Consider the following 22,391-nt stretch of genomic DNA (forward strand, 5'->3'; position numbering starts at 1 on the left):
AGATGGTGATGTAGGAAGAACCCCAGAGCCATACGCAATGACGGCAACTTGCTGCCTGCTAATACGGTCACAGTGTCCCCAAAAAGATACAACTGGTTTTGAGATCTTGTTGCTTTTGCCACAGACGACATTTTAGATCAGAAACTAATCTGGAAAAAAATTAGAAAAGGCATTTTTATCATTTGGCTTTTGGAATCACGAACTTTACTATTTTTAAACTTGAAACATTAAAAACAGTTACTTAGCACTGTTAATTCAGCAATAATTGTACTAAAAAATTAGAGCAATGCCTCAATTAATCAAGCAAATATTTTGAATTTGCCATACTGCCGCAACAATTTTAAAAATATTTAGGTTCAACTAGTCAACCTAAGATAAACCTGTAACCTGTGATACTACTACATTATATAAATTTCAAAATAATTTTATATAAATTTAAAAATAATTTTAAATACCTTGTTTGTTGTAGTCAAGTGTTGATAAAAAAATAATCAAATTTACAAAAATTATCAATCATTAATAAGCAGTATAAACAAAAATTTTATTTCTTATGCTTAAAAGCAAATGGCGTTCAGCTTTGATAGTCTGTTGCACTGCCTCTGACCTGTGAGTCTGTTGCACTGCTTCTAACCTGTGAGTAAGTAAGCTAACCTTCAGTGTCATGTTAGTTAATTTTATTAGAAAAATAAAAGACACTAAACTGATGAATATTATGATTTTAATGATAATTATGTCACAAGTTTAGTTTATTTTTGTTTGAATGAACAATTCCAGCTATTATTGATTGTTATGATGGAAAGACTAATAAAGGATTAAAACCACACAGCTTGTAAAATAAATTTTACACTGAAAGAATACAATTATGGACCCACCTGAGTCTCCAAGACTCCGCAAGTCTGATGGCAGAGTGCTGGAAACTTCACCATCATTGAGCTACCTCTAAATATTGTTCAATTGTGCTCATATTTTGTCTGAATTATTATTTCATAAATAGGAACATAATTAAAGGGTAAGAAGATCATATTTCAAAAGTTAAAAAATAAGCTCCACCCTAATATATATATATATATATATATATATATATATATATATATATATATATATATATATATATATATATATATATATATATATATATATATATAAATGTATGTATATATATATTTATATATATACATATGTCTTTTACTGCTGATTTAGGTGAGCAGTGTGAGATCATACTGAAATAGCCTGTTACCAGGGGCTTTAGTACATACATCGACTGACAAATAGCCTGACTAGCAGTGCTGCTACATCGACTGAGGGTTTGGGATGGGTTAGCAATCTTTTCATTCATTATTCTTCGTTTTCTTCTTTTTCTAAAAAAGCTGTATCAATTTAGATAAGGAAAAAAAGTGAGCAAACGCTCACATAAATATGCTATAGTAAATATATATACATTATGCACGTATATATATATATATATATATATATATATATATATATATATATATATATATATATATATATATATATATATATATATACACACACACACATACATAATGTATAAATACATAAATAAGCTTACCAAAAAAACGTTTTTTATCAAAGCTTTTCATGGTACAACCCATTTTTGTTTTGGCTTTTGGAATGAAAGTATTTCCATAGTTTAATTCTATATAAGTATTTCATTCACACACACACAAATGGAAATGTGTACATAGCTATCAAAGAAAACAAAGGAAAGTTATATATAAACACTAAATTACTTGTGCGTATTTTGGTGTAAACTTTTCAAATACATTTTGTACACCTAAAGTATAAAATCCAACCAGTTTTTTAGAAAAAAAAAGATTAAAATGAAGATTAGTTAAAAAAAAAAAAATTTAACCCTCAGTGTATATATATATATAAATATATATATACCAGGCGCGGGTTGAGCTTTTTAAAGAAGTTAGTCAAGAAATGTTAGCGCTTCTAGATATAGAGAGGGGTGGTAGGAAAGGGGGTGGGGGTGGGGGAGGGGAGGAAGCACCTTTAAATGAGGGGGCAACTTAAATTTGCCCTCTGTTTATTGAGGGGACAAATTTAAGTTGCCCCCTCGGGTTCAAAAATTTTAAAAAGAAACCACTTGTTTACTAACTCTTTAACAAAAAGGCTCAAATAATGTTTCATTACGGACGCTAAAACGGAAATGGACCATTAGACCTGCTCAATCTGCCAAGCTTTAGTCTCTCTCCCATCTTTGTAAAGTTGTCATAAAAAAATCTCTTTTTCTTTTCTACAAATACTATCATGATCACTGCTCAAAGCTACTATCTCTAGTCCCTTTTACTTTGACTAGTCTCGCAAGTTTAACTTGTTATATTTAAGTAATTTATAGAACTTATTTTGTAGGAATAAATTTTTATACAAATTAAACCTATCGCCTAAAAAAAAGCGTATTAAAAAAATTGTTACGAAGCAAAAAACTAATAGTGTCATGGTGCCCCACTCTCCCCTACATTATTTCCGAAACAATGCTAAAAATAATTAAAATCTAAATCGACACACAAGATATTACTACCATTTATATAACAAAAATTATTACTATTAACATGAAAGATACAATATAGTAATAACATAATAATATACAATATAGTAGTAACACAATATAGTAATAACATGAATATTAATTGTAAACATTGGTAAACAATGTAAACAAATTTGTGACGCGGCCGGTGAACAGTTATCACTAACCTTAACTGTATTAAAGTCATTTTTTTTCCTAAACTGCTGGCTAATGATCAATAAAGTAAACTTCAAGTCATGAAAGTTTACTAAATTATAACCATATTTTAATAATTACTCAAGATAAACTAAAATAATGACGCTGAGTAGAACGTTTAAAAAAGTAGAACTAAAAAAAAAAGAAAAAAGAAATATTTTATAAAATAAATCATTTTAAATTTGTATAAAACATAATGCTCTTAATTAAAATATAAAAAATACAGTACATCAAAAAGTAAAATCATATATATTTTTTAAATATAAAAACTGATAAATCCTATTTACCAATTGAAAGTGTTAAGGTTACTAAAAAAAATAGTATATTCATAACACATTAAAAAACTGTTTACAACATGAACTGTAATAGCAAACGCACAAATCAAAACAGAAAACAACGTTGACCGATGTTGCGAACCCTTAACAAAGTCATTAAGTGTTTCCTTCAGGTCAAGTGTATCTATCTTTTCTTTGTGAACATTAGGTATTAATAAATGATTCAGCTGTTTCTGAGACATTTTTGCCCTGAGATATGTTTTAACCCTCCTAAGAGCACTGAATGATCTTTCTGATGTTGCATTTGTTGCTGGCATTACTAAAACAAGTTGAAGTACTTTTTTCACTTCAGACATAAGACTTTGTTTACCCTGAGAGAGAGAGAGGTGAAGTAATCCTTGACATCAAAGATATTTATATCATTTTTCAATGACTCATTTTTCTCCTTAAGGACCTGGTGAAAATGTTATCCAAACATGACAAGTTGTGCCTCAAGTAAAACTTTGTTTAAATCATCACCATATAAGGAGCAAACACCATTTACATCATCTTCCAACCTCTCTTGCTTAATTGCTTTTATCAAGAGAGCTTCCATTTGCTGATATTTTTTATATCCTGGTTGATCAAAGCATTCTTGTATGGCAGCAATGATAACATCTATTACTTCATAATAACTACTTGTCTGTATAAGGATTTAGGGTCTGCATGATAATCACTATCAGAGTTACCAATATCAAACCTCTTAGATATTTTCCTGATTCTAAGAACCTGAGGTTCATTAACATTTAATTTGGATGCCATAAGATTAACCTTACCCCACAGAAGATCAAAATATGTATCATTTCGAAGAGATTGTAGCATGTAGCATGTAGAATGTAGCAATAGTCATAAGAGCAATTTGATGTCCTTCCATAGCAGACATGGACTTGTATCGCAAAGTGCAACTAAGATTATCTAAGTGTCTCAACATGGTCTCACCTAAAATAACTCTATACAAGTAATTTAAAGTTTTCATTTGAATTGATACTCCATAAATTCTTGCCTTAATTTCAGTATCCTTGCTTACATCAATTACCTTTTCCCATGTCATCTGTAAAACTTCAGAGTTGCTAATTATACTAGCAATTGAATCTGCTCTTACTGTCTATCTGGTAGGACATAGTTTTCTGATTCCAACAGTTAGAGCATCAAACAAGTTTGCTTTAATATTTTTAAACATTGCCTCTCTCATTGGCGAATACTTTATAAGTTTTATGATTTCATATGTGGTTTCTAATGCATTTCTCATAATCTTGGATTGTTTAACAGTGTCACCAACAGCAAGATTTAAAGCATGAACGCAGCAATGAGTGTATATTGCTCTTGGTTCAGTGTCTGCAATTTGTTTGGCAACACCACTCCTTATCCCACTCATCACACTTGCCCCATTATAGCATTGTCCTCGTAGTTTTGCCATAGGAAGGTTCATTTGTATAATCACATCCTTAATAAGAGATACCAAAATTGTTGCATCAGTGAAATCCACAGCATATACACCTAAAAACTCTTCATGCACTTCCAGTTCTTCAATGATGTGTCTTACAACACATGTAACTTGCTCAATATTGGATGAATCAGTAGTTTCGTCTATCATAATGGTCAGAAAAGGAGAAGACTGGAGCTCAGCCATGATTTTTCTCAGCACCTGGAGACTTATTGTTTGAATAATTTCATTTTGTATTTCTGCACTGGTGTAAACATTGTAATTTTTAACAAGCCAGTCTTTAAGCAGAGTATCACTGTAAGCCTTCATACACACAATTTGTTTAAGATTTCCATCTTGATCATCATCATCACCTCTGAGAGCCAATCCTTGTCTACACAGAAAAACTGAATACATTAAATGATTTCAAACAGTGCCGATTATTCTGTTTTAGAGCAGCATGTTGCTTTGACAGAAGCTCTCTAACATCTGGTGTTGTAGAAGGAAGAGTTACCATCACCATGACTGCTTCTTTGTGGAAAGAACTCAATTCATGGCTCCTGAACGATACTGTAGCATCTGTCTTAGTTAGAGAAGTCAACCACCACCTGCCACAACGATAAAATTTATGAACGGTTTATGAATTCAAAGATATTTTTAACAATAAAATATTTTTTTACAGAATATGCAAAAAAGGATGATTTGTTAATGTCAATTATTTTAGTCTAATTGCAATGTTATATACAAACAGTATACAAAAATAATTACAAATACTGCCTCGGGTTTCTTAGCAGTAATTTGTTTAAGCTTGCAGGCTTCAGTACATGTATGGCAGAATACTGCACCCTTTGCCTCATCATAATGTAAAAAAGCCAATCAGAGATGACAGGAATCAGGAACTGGTTCAATCATTGCAAACGGACAGCTTTCTAAATGACACCATGGACACTCACAAAATAATAGTTACAATCTATCTACGCTTTTTTTATAATTCATTTATACAACTACCTAAATTGGTCAATTGTGATTGTAATAATGAATTATTCTGCTATATACCGGTATATAGCAGAATGATTAGACGCAGATTTAACTAAATAAATGAATAAAAATATGAGCTGGTCAAAAGTGGTCCGACAAAAGCCAGACTGTCGGACTCATTCCTACGTCCTTGTAGAATCGAAATTTTGAAATATTATTTTATATTAAAAAATCTAATTCAAATAATTTTACTTTCATAATCATAAAAAACTCAAATAAATTATTCTCTAACATCAAGATAACTACAAATCTAATAATTAAAGACATTTGTTCCTGATTGGAGCAATCAGATGCTTCATCAGCAATTATTGAAAAAAATTGATTTTCCTTTATATTGGAAATTAAAATATTCTGAATATATTTTCCACATTTTTTGTTTAAAAGTTCAACAAAATTTCTTACTACATTTACTAAAGAATATTTTTCAACAGTAGGATGGTGTTGGGAATCATCACGATGACCTCTAAAAGCTATATTAAGACAGCCTAAAAAATGATTGAGTCAACAATTGTACGCAACTTGTCCCGATAATATTTTGAATGCTTCCATTCATTGTATTTAAAACTGCTGAAAATATGGTTCAGGTGTTATAATGAAGATTTTGCACAGCTAAGTGATGTTCATTAATCTTTCCTTTATTCCCATGATAATGTCTATTAAAAGCACTCACAGCATCTGGCCAGTGCTTTACAGGCTGAGAAAACAAGTTTTACATCTACTAGATTTCGAAGAGTATTTAAACCCAAACAAAACACAACTCAAACAATATGCTCTATTTTCAGATGGTGAATAAATTAAGCCATGAAAATTGCTTTAACCAAATAAGTTGGAAAGATTGCCCATTTGTTTTTGGAAAAGAATAACTTTCATCAGGCACAAAAACATTTCTAATGAAGTTTTTTATTTGCAAATCATTTAAAGTAGATGCCTTTGAGGAAGCATGCGATATCATATTCACTAGAGAATTCACTTGACAATTTATTTGTATCAGACTCTAGTTTTGAAATTTTTGCAGATTAAAACTTTTTGTTTTTAATTTTACAATAATTTTCATTTAAAGGTAGCAAATTATTTGAAGAATACGATTTTGAATATATAAAGGAATTGAAGACACTATTTCCGTGAGAGGATGTTATAAATTTGTTGTTACTAAGTTCATATAAAAGATTTATTAACAATGGTAGAAATAGGTGGTTCTTGATTGGTGTTGTATATATCTGTAAACATAGCAATTGTTTATTGTTTAGTACAATTACTAACTTTTTTACATAAAATTTACACTTCAAGCATTTCTCATCTGGAACGAAAAACTAGAGGTACGTAATAATTGTGTTTATATGGAAGTGGAGGATTTGATCCTTCAAAACAAAACAATAAATCCAGAACATCTGATGATGCAGATAAAATATGAGGTTCAATTTTAAGATTAAAAATGAGTTTATATTTTAGGAGAGAACCAATTGTTCTGTAGTAACACTGAACTTGTTTAAAACACACAGTTGAAAGAGCAAGAATGCAAAGAAAACCAGACCATACGAATTTTTGACATATATGTAATGCTTCTTCCTTAATAAGATCATCTTTTAGTTTTCCTGAGTCTACAGAATGTGTGGTCACAGACACTGCTAACAAATTATCTATTGATAAAAACTCATTTGGATACTTTAGGCACAAGCTGACAAACGATGGGTGACTACTGTAAAATGTGGGATTTAAATTTAAATCAATTGCTGTCAGAATTCTTAAATCCATTACCAAACTATTATCACCACTCAGACAAATAGAAAACGAACAAAAAAAAAGCAAAATAGAAAACAAACTAAATAGACAATTACCAGTAGATTCAGATCTGTAAAAAAATCTGAATAAAGCTTTTTAATACACAGTAAAAAAAATCCAACACCAAGCTTAATGTAAAATAAAATTTTATTCAAGTATTTATATAAGTTTGATAAAAAAAAAAAAAAAAAAAGCAAATCAATGAGATCAAAGCAAAAGATAAATTAAAAAAATGGTTTACTTATGCTAACTTTCTTAAAGCAATTTTAAGTCAAATTTATTATTATAATTTTTAATGTTATTGTTATTACTATTATCATTATTATTGTTATTATTATTATTATTGTTATTATTATTATTACTATTGGTGTAGTTGCTATTTATTATTATTATTCAACTTTTATTTCGCTGATTAAACAATATTACAATTTTTCATATAAAATAAATAACATCGTAAACATAAAAAACCTTTATAATCTTTTTAATTTATAATATATATATATATATATATATATATATATATATATATATATATATATATATATATATATATACTGTTATAATCAGTCAGGGACTCAAAGAAGGTAAGGATGATGCGTTTATCATCACAACCTTTTCATAGAACTCCTTTAGTCACTCATTAAAATAAAAATAAAAAAACACTTTAATTTTTAAAGTAAAATAAAAATTTAATAAAGCAAAATTTAATAAACTCTTTTTTTTTTTTTTTTTTTTTTGTTTTTTAAAAAAATGGAAACAAACAAAAAAAAAATATTAAAACACATAAGAAAAAAATAAAAAATAAATAAAAAGAAAGAATACAAAAAAATCTGAAAACAAATACAGTAAACTATTATAGATATGTTAGGAATATAAAGAATGATTTTTTGCTATTATTTTTTCTTATACTTTTTGAAATAAATAGAGAAATACTTACTTCAACGCCATAGTTTTCTTTGAGTTCTGCGGAATGTCACACTTAACAGAAATATTTCTCTTTATTGACTTTTGAACAGTCAACAAGTTATAAAGATCTGGTTTGTGAAGGAAAATAATCTTTAACAACAATCCAATATAAACAGTTTGTAGATTCGCAGTGGCTACGGTACCGGCTGCTGGATCTTTAGCTCTAGCAGCTAGAGAACCGGCTGGTCTGGGTTCTAGCTAATGACAATGACGTAACTTTCAGTTGGTTTACTTCACATCCGCAATTAGAAACAAATAGTTCTATTAAACCGGCTGGTATTTTGATGAAAATGGATGTTGGGAATCTGTTAAATTGATTTAATAATCCTTAATGAATATAAAAAAAAATTTAAATTTTATGTTTTATATGTTTGTAATTTATTAAAACTGATAAATTATATTTTAGTTGTTTGTTATACTTTACTTGTTAAACTTTACTTGTTAAACTTTAGGCACTGTTTCAGTTGCCTACCCCAATCATTTTATGATTAATTTTGATAGAGAATTTCATGCTAATTAAGGATCGTATTACAACATTGATCTAATAATTTGAGGAAGGCACTCTAATTTGATGTTATATGGTATCACAATGATGCTCTTTCTCTTCTAGACTAGGTCCTAAAATGCATTGAAAATGTAGTTTGACCTGCTTTATCTGTCAAGCTTGAGGCTCTCTCCCCTTGACATAAAGTTTCATCTTTTTCTCTCTTCCATAAATAATATTTTGGTTGCTGCTCAAAAGAGGTATCAACTCTAGTTCCATCAATTAAAACTCTTTCTTGCTTGACTCATCATTCAGCAAAGCCTCATCTTTATACTGTAAATGTCCCTACATGCTCTGCAAATTTTTATTTGCCTAATTTTTCTTTCTGCACTTCAACTCTTCTGGAACTCTCTCCCATCATGTTTTCCTGACTCATGCAACCTACATTTTTAACAATTTTATTTGTTTTCTAGTAACTCCCAACTTAATAGTGGATTGCTTGTAACCTTGTTGGGAGTAAATCTAAATAAATAAAAATAAAAAAACTGTTTAACTTTACTTGTTAAATTTATTTTTTATACTTTACTTGTTATACTTTACTAATTGTACTAATTTGTTTAAGAAAAGCAACAATTGAAAATTATATTATATTATTGTAAAAATAGTGTTAAAAATACATAAAATTAAAACTTAACAGTTAACTTAAAACTTAACAGCATTTTAAGGAGAAAAGTTCATCAGTTGTGTAAATATATTCATAAAATACTTTTTGTATTTTAATAAAATTTAAGTATTTTATTAGTAGATAAAGGACCAAAAAACAAAAATTACTTGTTTTTTATTATTTATGGTTTTACTCCCTGAAACCATTATAATGCTTTTTATTTTTTTTAACTTTTCAAAATTGTAATGGTTTTTGTTATTGTTTGATGCTTTTGTTTTTTGGAGTTACTTTTTTTTGTAATAAACAGCAAATAAAGCTGCAAGCATATGTTTGGAGTTGATAGAAAACAAAGTGTGTTAAAGAGCAAAAAAGCTTCAATGACTGCTTAAATCCAGAATATTATAATTTATTGTTAATTTTATATTAATACTCTATAACGTTACCCCGCTCATATCCATACCTTTTCAGAAACAAGATAAAACACTGTGATACCATATGTTAAAACAGTTTGCAAAGAAACATTTTAAATTTCTGCATACTCTAGCTGATTAATTTGGAATTGGTTATAGTTGTAGTTTTATTTAATAATGCACAAACTATTTATTTAAATACAAACTATTTATTTAAATACAATAGTTACATTATTACATAATTTGTTTACTACTAATACAATACCTATATTACTAATATACTACATTTTTTAATATTTAAAATATATATCTTGTGGCAATTAGTTCAAATAGAAAGTAATACTGTTACAATTTTTTGTTACAGCTTTAGTCTCTTCATTCAGCCAGTTCCATTTTACGTTGCTGGAATGTTTTCATCCTTCTCTGACATAAATACACAAACATTGGTATCCAATTTTTTGTTGGCACATATGGTTCCTCGTCTAGATTGCTACTATTTTATTGAAGGGCATTGCATGGTAATGAATTTTAAGTACCTCACAAACCTTCTGGTCGAACTTTTTAGTATCAATTTTGGAGTTCTGCAACTGTCCCAGTCAATTCGTAATGTGTAATGTCTTTAGTATGTGACTACTGCAGACTGTTCTGTTCTATTTCTCTTGTACTGTGTTTGAGTTGCTATTTTTTGCCAACGTCACACTATTAGGTCAGAATTGTTGAATGCCTTATTTTATGGGCAGCTGTATATTAACTTATTATTAAAAACTCAATTTCAAACAGCTGTCATTCTACTTCCCATAGAATTATATATTAATATTTCTTGACGACTAGTGGTTTTAAAATCTATAATATATGTATTAATTTAGGGCTTGGTAACAACAACTTGTTTTCATGGGAAGTTGATCAACTTGCTATCATTATTATATGTATATGTTATGATACATTGGAAATTTTAATATTTGTCCTGGCATGACTTTATGTTATGTCATGGCAGATGAATTTTCATGAATTCATATGTTAACGACTTAATGTGAAGTTAATTTTACAACAAAAAATGATGAAGAAACAGTTTCTTAAAAAAGCAAAAAGGTTAGTTTATTATCAATTCTTTATAAATAGCAGTTCAAATTTGCTTGTTATACTTTACTTGTTAAAATTTACTTGTAATAAATTACTTGTTACTTTAAAAGAAAAATTTCTTCACAGATCTAATCAAATACAATTACAACATCCCACACAAAACCTGCACTTATGTAACCAAAGTTTTATTGTGAAGATTTTTATCTTGTTTTTAAACCAAAAGTATAACTTTTAAGTTAACTTGTAAGCTGGTATTTAATGGCATTTAATATATAAAAGATATTTAATTATATTTAATTAATTGTATAAAATACGGTTTATATAATCATGTTTTTAATTTTGCATTGCATGGTCAGTGGCATATTCAGAACGATTTTGACAACAATACAGCAGTTTGGATGCCCTAATTCCAGTATTAAGTTAAGTTTTAAGGTAAGTTTTGCCAACCTCATTTTACCTAATTCCAAAAAATTGCATGACAGATTGCAAATTTACTAAATTTTTTTATTACCTACATACATTCATATATATATATATATATATATATATATATATATATATATATATATATATATATATATATATATATATATATATATATATATATATATATAAATATATACTGTATTTATATGTATATAATTTACAGTTATGTTTAATTTAATGGCTCACACAACTCCAAATACAATCAGGATATTAGAACTTGCTTTGCCTAAGTTTTAATAAATGTCACCTGTTTCATTTTGAACATGCTCATGAATAAGCCATTTATTGCCATGTATCTTTAACATTTGTTTTACATCTTTCTCTTGATCCTCATTTAGTTTCCTAACTTTTGGAAGTCTTTCAATTATTTCCTAGGTAAAAAAATTTAAAAAAATTAACAACTTCATCATTTTAAGGATTTATAAAAAAAAATTTATAACTTATTTATAAGCAACAATTTTTTATTTCTAAAATTCTGCTTTACAGATAAATCTTTATAAAAAACTTATTTATAGTTCAAAGAATATTTTTTTAATTTGTCTCAATTTCAGGTCAATATAGACAAAGTTAAAACAAAGTATTATCTACAACGGAAAACAACAGTTTAAATGAATATTTAATTTGCATGCACATTCAAATAGAATATCATTTACAATTGTATAATTTTTACTTTTTCTTTTATTTGATAGTAATATGGAACTCAATAAAATGGTGCTTCATGACATAACTATAAAAACTAACTTTAAATACGACAATAAGTCATAATGAAAAACAATTTAATATTAGAACTTGAGTGGGAAATGTTATTTATTTAACTGCCTATTTACTTAGTTAAAAAACAAAACAATGACTAAACCAGATCCTACAAACAAAAACATTTTTTTAAATATATTTTAAAATAATCACAAATTGAGTCAATGTAAGGGGTTTAAGTCATAAGTTTAAGATCAATAAAGATCGCAACATTTTGGCTTTTACAATAGTGCAGCAGATAAAACAGCTATAGTTAACAAACAAAGCTTCCATTTCTATATCTATTTATGCTTTATTTCTATCAAATACGTTGAAAGTATAAAATAATTATTAATTAATAAAATTTATAGAAAAATATAACAACAGAATAATACAACATTTTAAAATATAATTAAAAACTAAGAACCTTTTTTTATTGAACCCCTGTTTAGTTGTTTACCTGTCAAATGCATTTATGAAAACTATGAGAAAATTAAATACATATCTTTCAGTTTTTAAACTTTGTAACCTCTGCTGTTATGTAATATTGCTGCTGTTATAAAAACATAGTATATTATCAATAAAAATATTTCTTGACAATCTATTCAGGGTGGCCAGCCATTTTGTACAATCAAATTCCCTGACTTTTCCCTGACTCTGATAATTAAAAATCTGGAATTTTATAAAGAAAAAATGATAGTAATTACTTTTTAAACTAATATTTATTGTTTGTAAATGTCTTTCAGCCTAATAGCAAAGATTTAATTAGGAAAAAGAAAACTATATAAAAAATGCTATCATTTAAGTTAAACCAATTAAGCTAAATTTTGGAAATTTCACTGACTTTTGAAAAAAAGCAAAATACTAGACTTTTCCTTGATTCCCCTAACCCCCTAACTCAAAACATTTTCCTGGACTTTTCAATAATTTCCCTTATTTTATGTATACTGGCCACCCTGCTATTCAGCAAAAAACTAATACCTTTATATAAGAAAGAAAAAACAGAATTACTTTGTCAATTGCATGGTTGTGCTCATTAATAACTTTTGTCACACAGAATCTTTCACCATCTTCGGTAACACCAATGCAAATTGTTAACGGACATTGAATTTTATAGGTACTATGTATAAATAATAAGTCTACAAATAGTATCTTTAGTGTAACGCAATCTTCAGTTGACAAAATGATTGTTAAAAAAGTCATGATTTTATTGACTAGCTCTAATTATTATTGAAAAATACCTTTGGTTTGGACGAAGCCCTTTTGATCTTGATTTAAATTTGCGTCCACCATGATAGCAACAGTATGTTAAATAGTAATATTTTAACTCTTTATTAATAGATCGTTGCAAACCTTTTTTAATTGCTAAATCAATTGTTCGACTATCTCGAACATAAAGAGATACAAATCTTGATTTTTCATATTCTTTAATTGCTAGCGTAAGCTCATTAAAATTATTATAAATATCTTCAACGTTCATTCTACTAACAATCAGAGCGGATAATACTAACGATTAAGACGTTTATTTGTAAGTTTATTGAAATCAGAAGCCGGTTTTAAATCATGAAAGGCTAAGAAACCGGCTGTTGATTTTCTAATTGTTACTGTTACGCAATGAATATAACTTATGTCATCGGTAAATTAGCTAGAACCCAGACCAGCCGGTACTCTAGCTGCTAGAGCTAAAGATCCAGCTGCCGGTACCGTAGCCACTGCGTTGTAGATTTTCGACACAGCCGTTCTCAATCAATTTTCTTACAGACTGTAAAGAAATGCAAGACATGCTAGAAAAATGTTTTATATTGATCAGTTGAAAGTTTCTTTTGAAATCTGTAATCGATAGAAACAATCAATTAACGACTAACTTGCGCCTAACTTGACCTGAAGTTACGCTACCAAACGATGAAAAAAACCACAATTAGGGCAAAGTGACCAATTAATGGCCACAATTTTTTTATAAAATGTCGTGTAAGATGTCTTAAACTAATGGTGAATTTTTTTTTATACTGCTTTATTAATGACCAACGCCTACACCTTATACAAACCTTTTTTATTTTTAAAACATTTTTAATTCAGATAAAAATGTATTTAAACTGATATTTTAAATTTGTACCAATTATTGTCCGGGTAGACCAAATAATAGCCAGCAAATTAAAAAACGTTACCTATTATGAGCCACTTACATTACCTAAAATCAATATATCTAAGAATGCTTATATATCGAAAAGTATTATTCAGACAGACGATTAAAGCCTAATAATGAACTAGGATCTACTTTAAAGAACTACAAACCAAGATAATTTTTTTATAAGTAAAATATTCTATACTTCGCTTAAAAATATTACTTTGGTTGATATTAAACAAAAAAACTTGAACAGTTTTTATTTGTTATTCAAATAAAAAGATAGTCTATCAAAAAGGAAATACAAAATAAGTTTAGAAAATTTTTAATTACTTTCATAAAAAATCAAGCATAAAACAAATTTTAAATAAAAAAATAGCTTTAGCACATAGCTGTTATAAGATTTCAACTAGCATTTAATAATGCAATTTTCAATATATGTACAATAAGCTTTACAATAATATGTTAGAAGTTTTGATAATATTAAAATAATAATAATAAGTTTTCACAATATATTGATAATGAATTTGATAAAAATCTGTTGATAATAATCTATTTACATTTGCTCATTATCGATGGAGATAATTGCATTATCTGGTACTTTAATACAGATATTTTGATTATCTGAAGAGATATTGAATTCCAATATCTTAGGAGTTGAACTGAATTTTCTCATTCTAACTGAGCTAGCTTTTTTAGATAGCTTTTGTATCTCTTTCTCCTGTTTTTGTTGTGCTTTATTTTCTTTTTCTTTTTGTTTTTTCAATTTTTTCTCTTCAGCTGCTGCGACTTTCTTTTTTTTCTTCTCCTCATCATTTACTTTAGATTGCATTGCTTCTTGAGAAGTTAATACAAAATATTTTTGAGCTTTTTTTCGATTTTCTTTTGACTTGATAGTATATATCTTTGGATAAGGCAAAATATCATTGTCAATATCATTATTTGAATGGTTTGTACACAACATAATTGGTGTCAGACTAGGCTGAACAATGGCTTTAATTGACATCTGACTACAATCATTAGTGGTTTTATTTGGAAAAAAACTAGATTGCCCAGTTGTTTCATTTGGCACAGGAACTTGCTGAATAATAGTTTCATTTAGAAATGGAATAGTAACTATAGATTCATTTGGCATCGGAACAGAGTCATCTATTTCTAAAATGGCATTTGTACATGAAATCTGTTTCAGTTTAAATTCTTTATATAATTTATACAAGGGATCTGGGATGTCGTAGCCATTTTGAATACAGAAATTAAAAGTTGTAAACTGCTCATGAGTCAAATGGGTATCCCATATCAAAGAATTATTGTCAAGGTTTATCAAATTATTATCTATTTTAGATTCAGACATATTTCCAGGTTTATTAATTAATTCTACTTCAAAATCAACTTCCTCTTCTATTGCATATTCTGATCTTGTTATTTTAGTGTCAGTTTTGATTGGATGCAGATTTGATTCAAACAGATCATTTGAGTCAAGTAGCTGTTGTATGGAATAGACAGAATTAGGCAAGTAAGCTATGCTTGGAACAGCAGAGGGATTGTATGGAAAAATGCCACATGATCGAAACCCTGAAATAATATTAGCAGCTGTGAGAGCTTGATCCCAGGCTTTCTTAAAAAGGCCACAAAAAGTTGACTTGTCAATAGTAACTCCAGGATATTCATTCATTAATTCATGATATGTTTGATTATAATAGGTTTTAAGAGGACCAAATACTGTGCGATCTAGAGGCTGGAGCCAATGCGAACAATGCGCTGGCATTTCGACAATATAAATGTTATTTTCGATTGCAACAGACAATAACTCAACAAAGTTATGAGAATCGTGACCATCAACTATGAGAATTTGTGGCCTATCTCTACCTATATTAGGCAAGAAAGTATTAGTGAACCAAAGAAATGCAATTCCTTGCTTTGTCCAACCTGTCTCACTAAAACTCCAATTTGAGCCTGATGGTGCATTTGCAGTATTAAAAGAATGAAGGGATCTAGCCGTTTTACCTTTTGCTATCAAATGTGGAGGTACTAAACCACCTGCAGCATTTACAGCAGCAATAATGGTTATGGTTTCACATTTTCCAGATGTGCGAGATTGAAGGTGTTTTGTACCTCTTTTTGCAATTATTTTAGGAGGTTTAAAATCCATCTGTAGCCCAGACTCATCCATGTTCCAACATTGCGCCACCATTTTTCTGAAGGAGTTGAACGCTTAAACTTTAAATTGTGCTTTGTGGCTAAATCTGATGCATATTTTTTAAATTGTCTCTTTCCAAATCCAAATCCAAGTTCAGCTCTTGTTGCGGCATATTCAACAAGTTTTAGCTCTAAATTCATTGATAATATTGGATTAGGTCCGGGTTTGACACCATGAACTGAATTGCCTTTAAGATATTTACCAAGGGTTGACCGAAGAATACTAAATTGTGCTGCAGCTTCTCGTTGCGACATTAAACTATTTTGAACAGCTGCAATTGCATTTTTCATATCTTTGTTGGACCACTGAAATCTCTTTACATTTGTCACTTTCTGGTTCAACTTTGAATTAAAACTAGAGGCAGTGTTCTTTTTAATCTTGTTATTCTTTTTTGTGATTTTCGTGGTTTTTCCCATAATTACTCGAATTAACTAAAAGATAGAGAATACTGACTACATTGTTATGACAATGTATTTACATTAGATTTTTGTAAGGTTATATACAGATACCACAAACAAATACATATACAAGCATAAAGTATGCTTATCATACATATCTATACATCAATATAACAGAAATAGCATACATAAGTACAATGGTTAAATACAACATAATACTTATAATACATAATACTTAGTGAGCATTAAATTAAATATACAAAATATATATATTTTAAATTGTTATGTAGCTAGTAAATATTAATAATAATAATTTTTGTTTATTTGTATTATATAAATTATAAAATACAAACCATTACTTTAAATATTTACAAACATTAAAACAAATAAAATTACATACTTGCAGACATAAAAAACCGTTATAATAAATACTGTAAAGTAAATACTTATTATACGTAGTATTTATACATCTTAAAGTAAATACTGATTACAGTTAATATAAGCCTTATATTAAATATAATCAGTATTTACTTTACCATGTATAAACATTAAGTATAACTATAATAAGGATACAATTAGGACATATAAGTTATTAGAACTTTTATAATAAGGACATATAAGTCTAATTTATTGTGACACAATTTGTGTTTAAACTATATACACAATAAATTAAACTATTGTCCTAATAATAGCCACGTAATAATTCGATATTAAAAATAGGAGCCGTGGCTCTTATTTGGTTAAATAAATGGCTATTATTGAGACCTATTTGAAATCTGGGAGTTTAGGTTATATTGATGCTTCTGCCTATCGTATATTGACGAACAAAACAGTTTACGTAATAATATTAAAGTACACAACAGATCAAAATAAACCAAAAAGACATACTTGAAACAATATTGCGTTAAAATATGTCTCAAAGTTGCATGAAAAAACCAAAAATTACTTTTTACGGCATAAAATATTCACTTAAATTAACCTTGAGAAAAATAAGATTTCCTTAAAATCAAGACTGAAAAAAACATTTATAAAAGTTAGATTAAAACATAGATATATTAAAGAAACAGAAAAGTATAATCAACAACTAGATAAATGTTCCGCCAAATAAATAAATGCATTAAAAGCGGACCCAAATTTGGCTCTTAATAAGACCCGGCCATTATTAGGGCTCTTTGCCCTAAATAGACTTAATAACTTTTTGGACTCTCGTTTGCCGAATAAACGGGCCAAGTTAGGCGCAAAAATGTTTTGCCTAACTTGACCTGAAGTTACGTTACCGGAGAAAAAAGGAAACAATTTAATAAGAATTCATATCATTTTGAAATCTCGTCAGTCAAATAAACGGGTCAGGTCAGGCGTGCCTAATATGGTCCGAAATTATGCTACCGATAATAAAATTAGAATCCACTTTACAAATATTTCTTAATTTAGGAAACCGGTGAAAAACAAGCAAGATGGGGACTTTATACTTATAAAAGTTCCTCAGACATCGCTAAATTATACCCAAAAAATCACAAAATAAAATTGAAAAATTGCATTTTTAAAATTAGAAGGCTTTTTAATTAAAAATTATTTACATTACATTAATTACAAAAATTATTTACATTAATTAAATTATTTCAGATATTTTATTTTTATAAATTTTCTTGATTTAAATGAGTAATTATTTCAAATTTTTCTTGCAAACATAGCATACATTTTTTGGGAATGTTATTATAGGCAGGGCAGATTTTAGGTAAATTAAAATTTTATTTTTTTCTTTTAAATCCCAAATATATTTTGACAGCATAGTCTCTTTTGAATATTTTTTGTATTTAAACGATTGTTTGCGGTTGGCATAACGTTTTTTCCATTCCATTCGGTTTAGCCAATATATTGTTTATCAGGGTTATTTTTTGAGGAAACAATGCACTTTTAAATCATATTTTTCGAAAGGCATTTTCCATTTAGAGGGCGATCTATTTTTTGTTTACAATTACAATAATCAGTGTTTTTTTCCTTTTATATGCTGTTTGCAAGAAAAATTTGAAATAATTACTCATTTAAATCAAGAAAATTTATTAAATAAAAAATCTGAATTAATTTCTAAGTGTAGGCACAAAAATAAATACCTCTTAAAAATTATAAAAACAAATGACCAAATTAAACTATCCCCATTCCAAAGAAAATTATTTAATAATTACTTTCTGTAACTTCCCGTTAACAAAAAAAAAAAAATAGTAATTAAAATTTTTTTTATAATAATTTATAACTTCCTGTAAAATATTTTTTTCTATAAATTGAATTTTTTTTGAGATTTAGTAACTCTTCCTGATGATCCAGCAATGGTGAAACTTAAAGTAGAAGATAAAAGTTAGATATGTGTTTTTTACTAATTTATTATTGCTCTGTTCTTTAAGAACATTGAGCACTCTATTTGTAAAATGCACTAAAATAATTTACATATATATATATATATATATATATATATATATATATATATATATATATATATATATATATATATATATATATATATATCATTATAATTATTGTTATAGTAATTAAGATTAATTAACGGTATAAATTTTTATCGACGAGATTTTTAAATAAACTCTAATATAGTTTAAGAAGAAACATTTTCGAGAGGGAAAAAAGAAAAACAAAAAAAAATAACCTATAGATAACTAGAGTCGATTTAAAAAAAGAAAATTTTCTAATTTATAATTTCTTTTTTATATTTCTAATATAATTTTCGTTTCTCTCTCGGCTCTTCTTATGCTGACAAGCAGCCTTAGAACTTTGTAGTAACGATCATTATTACAATAATTGTAACAATAAATGGTAGTAATTGTTGTCTAGGATACATAAAATTGAAATTATGAAACTTTTTATTTCAATCTCGAAAAAAAATTTAAATACGCAGTAACATATCTCTGGAGAACAGATAAATGAAAGAACACTAAAATATAAATAAAAATTTATTAAGTAAACTTATATAAATAGTTCTTTTAGTAAACATACATATAAATCCATTTAAAAAAATAATTCAAATAAGTTAACCTAATTTTAAATAAGTAATTTTAACTACAAGAACTCTTAAAATTAAGAAACAAAAAAATCAAACAGAAAGATAAAGTTAATGTCAAAGACATTCGCGTCATCATAGCAAATATTTCCAACATGAAGTTTAATAAAAATTTCTCTTTTAGTTGACTGTATGTTATATGTGTAGATAAGTTTTTTCTTTTTCTCAAGACAAGTTAAAAATTAGACGGTCATCTTAATAGATGACCATCTAATGATCATATTATAGTTTGCTTCGTGCAATTTTCGTACACCTTAAAAGAAATAAATGCAAAATTGAAAAAACAAAATATTTTATTACGAAAGAATATTTTTATTTCATAGAGAAAACTTGTCTCAAAATATTAACTATGTATTATACAATACTTCTACTACGTTATTATAAAAATAATTTACGGTGTTGAATAATCTTTATTCTTTTGAATCAAATCATCGGCGAATCAGTGTAGCTTTTCCATGAGTAACGAATCAGTGTAGCTTTTCCATGAGTAACGAATTAGTGTAGCTTTTCCATGAGTAACAAATCAGTGTAGCTTTTCCATGAGTAACGAATCAGTGTAGCTTTTCCATGAGTAACGACGGGCATGAACTTGCTTTTTTAAGTCTCTGAAATTTTTTACAATCAATGTTAATACCAATAAATATATTTTTCGATGCATCATTTTTAAAAACGTTTTTAACAGAATCAAACTTTTTAAATTGTTGAAAATTTTTAAAACAGGTTTTATCCAAAACTGGATTAGAACTATCATTGAAACCCATTTTATTGCAAAATGTCACTGAATTAATAGAACTGCCTTCATTGCACATTGTTTCTCGACAATCTAAAGAATTTCCAATTGACACTTTGTGCAAATTCATGAAATCATTTTTATAAAAGTGCTTGAAGGCTTTGTTAAGTTTTTTAATGAAACGATCAACATCAGTTTTAGTAGCCCCAAGTGCGGCAGCAGCAGTGAGATACGGAGTTGGATAGTTGTTGTAGTGTGCACCCCATCCACAAAAAGTATTAGGTCCAATAATCTTTTCTTCTTGTGTAGTTACAACTCTGAAAAAATGTTGTATAATAATTTAATAATGCATATGCTCTATTATTCAATTTTTCAATCGATTGCCTGAAAACAATTTTTTAAAACTAAATTAAAATAAAAAAAACTTATTAAAAACATAAATTTAAATTTGAGTTATTACATCTAAGCAATTATAAGCATTTGAATTATTTTTCAATTCAATGTACTTAATGAGCCAAGTATCACACAAACTAAATTAGAATTAGGCAAGCATTACAATGAAATCTTTATTCGATTTAACAAAAAAGTCTGATAATGAAATTTTGATTTACTCTGCTTTTTATTTTACTAGTTTGTAATTGAACCGGTGAAAAGAAGAACAGTACTAGTCCATTATTTTTATTTCGAGATAATGTTTAAGTATTGTTCTTCGACTAGTTTTAATCTACATTATGGCAAAAAATAATGAAATAAAGATGGACTAGTATTATTTTTGTAGAGAGATCGGCATAAGGGATCGTCCATAAAGTACGTACGCTCGGAAGGGGGTCTGCAGATGGCGTATATGAGATGGGAGGGCAGTGGGTTGATTATATATGAAAGGAGACTCTAAATTAAAAAAAAATTATAAAACGTTAGATAAATAGGTTAACAGCATAGGTACTTTTAGGGATGTGGAGGGTATTCAAAAAAGTGAATTGCAAAATTTTCGTCCCCCCCCCCCGCATTTTGCAATACGCTTAGGGGGGACGAAAAAAAAGCGTACGTACTTTATGGACGACCCCTAAGTTAAATGAAATTATGAAAAAAAGTGCAAATAACGAAAAATAAACTAGTACTGTCTTTTTTGTGTCTTTTCACCGATTCATTTTTAAACTCAATATTTTTTAAAACTCAAGAAAAATCGGTACACACAAAAAAAGGTATAACTAAGCATTTATTGTATGTGATAAATTTTTGATAAAATCTTTGACAAAAAATTAACTCTAGCATTGACACATTTATTACCAATGATATTTTCAGAGTATTTCAAGTGTCATCATGAATTGTTCCAATTTAACACTTTAATTAACATGCTCTTCCTAATTTATATGAAATAGTTGTCAAGATTATAGATAAAAATAACCTTGACAACTAGCAAGGATTTAAAAACATGACTATTTAAACAAAAGCTGTTTTTCTAAATTTAAGTTATTACTTTTTTGTGGTCTATGAGTGTACGGGTGTGTAGTTTATAAGGGTATGTTACTTTTTTGAGAGTTTGATGTCTGAACTCTTCCGCTTTGCCCCGCCAACTTGCAAAATGTAAAAATTTTGCTAGTGTCCCTATATGCCCCCTCTACCACCTACACCTCTATACTTGGCAGGTGAAAGTATTAGTCGTTATATTTCGAACTGAATAGCTTAAACCGTTATCAGACCTAAAATAATGCTAATATAAAAGTTGTTTCAACATAAACAATATTATAACCG

At 28.0% G+C, this 22,391-nt stretch overlaps 3 protein-coding genes and 1 long non-coding RNA gene across 4 annotated transcripts in view; all 4 read right to left on the minus strand.

The window, feature by feature from the left end:
* Positions 1 to 4,168: 4,168 nt before the first annotated feature.
* On the minus strand, positions 4,169 to 4,903 carry LOC136078658 (zinc finger MYM-type protein 1-like). Its single transcript, XM_065794443.1, has one exon. The coding sequence runs from the start codon at positions 4,901 to 4,903 to the stop codon at positions 4,169 to 4,171; it is 735 nt and encodes a 244-aa protein (XP_065650515.1).
* Positions 4,904 to 11,639: 6,736 nt separating this feature from the next.
* LOC136077727 (uncharacterized) lies at positions 11,640 to 13,625 on the minus strand. Its single transcript, XR_010637222.1, has 2 exons — positions 13,137 to 13,625; positions 11,640 to 11,764 (listed from the first exon to the last, which is right to left on the minus strand). It is a non-coding gene; the product is annotated as an uncharacterized LOC136077727 (long non-coding RNA).
* A 1,178-nt stretch (positions 13,626 to 14,803) lies between these two features.
* LOC136078659 (uncharacterized) lies at positions 14,804 to 16,734 on the minus strand. Its single transcript, XM_065794444.1, has 2 exons — positions 16,466 to 16,734; positions 14,804 to 16,361 (listed from the first exon to the last, which is right to left on the minus strand). Exons 1-2 carry the CDS (start codon positions 16,732 to 16,734, stop codon positions 14,804 to 14,806), a joined length of 1,827 nt encoding a protein of 608 aa, XP_065650516.1.
* A 3,466-nt stretch (positions 16,735 to 20,200) lies between these two features.
* LOC100210985 (O-phosphoseryl-tRNA(Sec) selenium transferase) overlaps positions 20,201 to 22,391 on the minus strand; it is a 44,883-nt gene continuing 42,692 nt past the window's right edge. The window contains exon 11 of the mRNA XM_065793131.1: positions 20,201 to 20,956. Coding sequence (XP_065649203.1) covers positions 20,461 to 20,956 — 496 coding nt within the window. The 3' untranslated portion in view covers positions 20,201 to 20,460. The remainder of the gene's footprint in view (positions 20,957 to 22,391) is intronic.

This window comes from Hydra vulgaris, chromosome 03 (assembly GCF_038396675.1).
Source record: "Hydra vulgaris chromosome 03, alternate assembly HydraT2T_AEP".
NCBI lineage: Eukaryota > Metazoa > Cnidaria > Hydrozoa > Anthoathecata > Hydridae > Hydra > Hydra vulgaris.

What these genes read in the sequence shown, in the direction of transcription:
- LOC136078658 (XM_065794443.1), bottom strand. Translation starts at nt 4,903, where the DNA reads ATGTATTCAGTTTTTCTGTGTAGACAAGGATTGGCTCTCAGAGGTGAT.
- LOC136078659 (XM_065794444.1), bottom strand. Translation starts at nt 16,734, where the DNA reads ATGAAAAATGCAATTGCAGCTGTTCAAAATAGTTTAATGTCGCAACGA. An exon ending in GCCACAAAGCACAATTTAAA is followed by an intron (nt 16,362 to 16,465) that starts GTTTAAGCGTTC and finishes AATTGCAAAAAG; the next exon opens with AGGTACAAAACACCTTCAAT.